Source organism: Camellia sinensis, chromosome 2 (genome assembly GCF_055761805.1).
Source record: "Camellia sinensis isolate YWXY chromosome 2, ASM5576180v1, whole genome shotgun sequence".
NCBI lineage: Eukaryota > Viridiplantae > Streptophyta > Magnoliopsida > Ericales > Theaceae > Camellia > Camellia sinensis.
The window spans coordinates 16149868-16152825 of NC_138962.1; the positions used below are offsets into that span (position 1 = coordinate 16149868).

Here is a 2958-nt window from a genome sequence, read left to right on the forward strand (position 1 = left end):
CAGTCTTAAAATGTTTTCTTATGATGCTTAGAGGCTACATACTTCTTTTGCTTGAAGTTTTAGATGAACAATTAAATAGCAGTTTAAAATGTTTTGGCATTTGAGTATTTCTACTATCCTAATCTATACCAAGATTGGTACGAAGGACAGACACCTCGGTACTTGTCAGTTCCTAAGGAATCCATTGCCACCACAATCAAGAAGTTGAGCTACCCAACATCATCTTGCAAATTTCACTGCATACATGCTTCATTCCTCCTAGATATCCTTTCCCTTTTGTTCCCTTCAACTTGTTTCCATCTTTTTAATCTTCCAAAGTGCTCCACCAAGGAGGTTCCCTCAGTCCACTGTTTGTCCTATAATGTCGAGAAAAATACTACCAACACAACAATATATATATATATATATATTCACAGAAAAATGCACAGAATTGCAGTACTGGCAACATTGAATTGTCTACCACTACATCAATTACAATATTGCATCACATGAGATGAACCGTAATTGATGAGTGATGAAAACTGGCATCAAACATAACAATGACCTATCTCATGCTAAAATCCCAAACACATTCCCACAAGTCATTATACAACCCACAGCTCTTGATTAGTGCAAACCGTCCACACCGACCTTTCCTAGTTTTCTCCTTCCAATAGCCGACATGGGTTGTCCTAGAAAACCCTCTCCAACGTCATCCGTACAGGTTTGCACGCAATACAATTGAAGTATATCTCTGTTTTTACACCATACTCTGTAATCAAATTTAATTAGTCCTTTATGTTCCTATTAGTTTCACCTATATAAGCTTAACTCTTTCCAACTTAGAAGATCACCCCAACTTCCAAGCATAACTACAAGGCAATTATTTCTATTGTGAGGTCATTATCCACCTTTTTTTGGCTTTGTTTTGTTGTTTGTTGAGATTAACAGGATGGCAGAACCACACCCAAAAGACCATGGGAGCGAGGCTGTCACAAAGCTTCCAGTCGAAACAATGGACAGTGGAATGTTCGATTGCTTCGGAAAGAAAGAAGAGAAACCTGGAGAGGATGTGGCCATGATAGTACTCGAGACAGTTCAAGTGTCTGAAACTGACAAAATGAAGGAGAAACACACACTCATGGAAGAGCTCCACTGGTCTCATAGCAACTCCAGCTCGGTAACTTACAATAAATCTAGTCATCCAACCAAAATCACCACTCATAGGCCCTGTTTGGTGCGGTTTATTGGAGATGTTTATAACTTTTTAATTTTGAAAATCTATGTCTTGCAACTACTATTTATAACTATGAGGTAAAAATAATTTAAATAAACTTTAAAATAAATAAATTTTTTGATTATCTAGAAACTAGGAGGGAAAGATTTTAGATTCTGTTTTTAATCTAAAAATTTACACCAAACGTGCCCAATGCCATTTGGCTATTCTTGTTCTCCAAAAAAAACAAAGTCACTCAAAAAATTCATTAGAAAAGTCAAAAAAAAGCTAAAAATATGTCAAACGAATTAGTTTTTTTAAGCACTAGCTTATTCTTTTAAGCCAATAAGTTAGCTTATAAGCCGAGTACCAAAGGAGATATAACATTGCCTGATTCCGCCAGACGTGGCATCTTGTGCATGTTTGAATTTTTTGGCTAAGTTGTCTTATAAGTTTTGCTGACTAATCTTCTTTGTCTTTTCACAATCAACCTGTTGCTTGGAAAAAAATTCAGTCCAGTGATGACAAGGAAGGAGGAGAGAAGAAAAGAAAGAAGGGACTAAAAGAGAAGCTTAAGAAAAAGATGTCAAGTGAAAAGGAAGAACAAGTCAACGAGCACAAAAACACATCTGGTTCATTAGAGAACTGCAATGAAGTAGGGAATGCAGAAGCAACACAGCAAGAGGAGAAGAAAGGCTTTCTAGAGAAGATCAAAGAAAAGCTTCCCGGTCAGCACAAGAAAGCTGAAGAGGGCAGTCCTGCAGCACCTCCACCCGAGTGTGCTGCAGATGGGAACTCCCCCGGAAACGAAACAAAGGACAAGAAAGGGATACTGGAGAAAATCAAGGAGAAACTGCCTGGATACCATAAGAATGATGACGACAATGTGAAGGAGAAGGAGAATTGAAGTGAGCTGTTCATGAACTTCGTAGAAAAGTAATCAGTGTGTTTGGTTTGAGTTTTCTGTATAAAGTTTTTTGAAAATTGAATTTTTTGATTTTCGTATTTTTTTGTTTTTAGTGAATATTTTTAAAATTTTAAATATTTTTTTTTTACTTTTTTAGATGCACCTTACTTAGATGTATTTAAAAAGTAAAAAAATTGTGAAAAAATATTTTAAAAAATTAAGAAATACATAAAAATACAAAAAATGTACTGAATTCTTGTATTTTTTTTGTATTTTTGGTATTTAGTGAATTTTTAAAAGATTTTTTTTACAATTTTTTTACTTTTTAAGTGTATTTATGTTAGGTGTGTCTAAAAAGTAAAAAAATTACATAAAATATTTAAAAAATTCAGTAAAAATAAAAAAACACGAAAACTAAAAAAATAGAGTTTTCTAAAAACTGTTTTTAGAAAATGGGAACCAAGCAAGCTGTTGTAGGTTTGCTTTGTAGGGTGTGTTTACTTCCTCTGAAAGTCCTTTGTGTGCTTGTATGAATTCAATCTGATGGTATCTGTATGTTTACTTTCTTATTTATGTTGCAGCTTGTATTAATACAAAAGTTTCTCTAGGTGTTTAGGCTTTTCTTATCCTAAAATCCTTCTATGTTGCACTGACCTTATCCCACCATGGAAAGGAACAAGTTATGTTCGGGGTTGAGGGAAGCCTAAACCGTGATCATAACGGTAAATACAGTGTTTTCTGTTATTACTTTTCTAAGGAAATATAATCTATTCATCTTACAAAAAAAAGTTAATTTTAATGAACTAAGTTAACCTTGTCTAAACTTGTTATCAAGACTACCAGGATAAATCAAACC

The 2958-nt window shown here is 34.2% G+C and overlaps 1 protein-coding gene across 1 annotated transcript; it reads left to right on the forward strand.

The window, feature by feature from the left end:
* The first annotated feature begins 703 nt into the window (after nucleotides 1–703).
* LOC145819492 (uncharacterized) lies at nucleotides 704–2301 on the forward strand. The gene is made up of 2 exons (XM_082913484.1): nucleotides 704–1159; nucleotides 1710–2301. The coding sequence occupies exons 1-2, from the start codon at nucleotides 932–934 to the stop codon at nucleotides 2100–2102; spliced, it is 621 nt and encodes a 206-aa protein (XP_082769610.1). The 5' UTR covers nucleotides 704–931; the 3' UTR covers nucleotides 2103–2301.
* The last annotated feature ends 657 nt before the right edge of the window (nucleotides 2302–2958 follow it).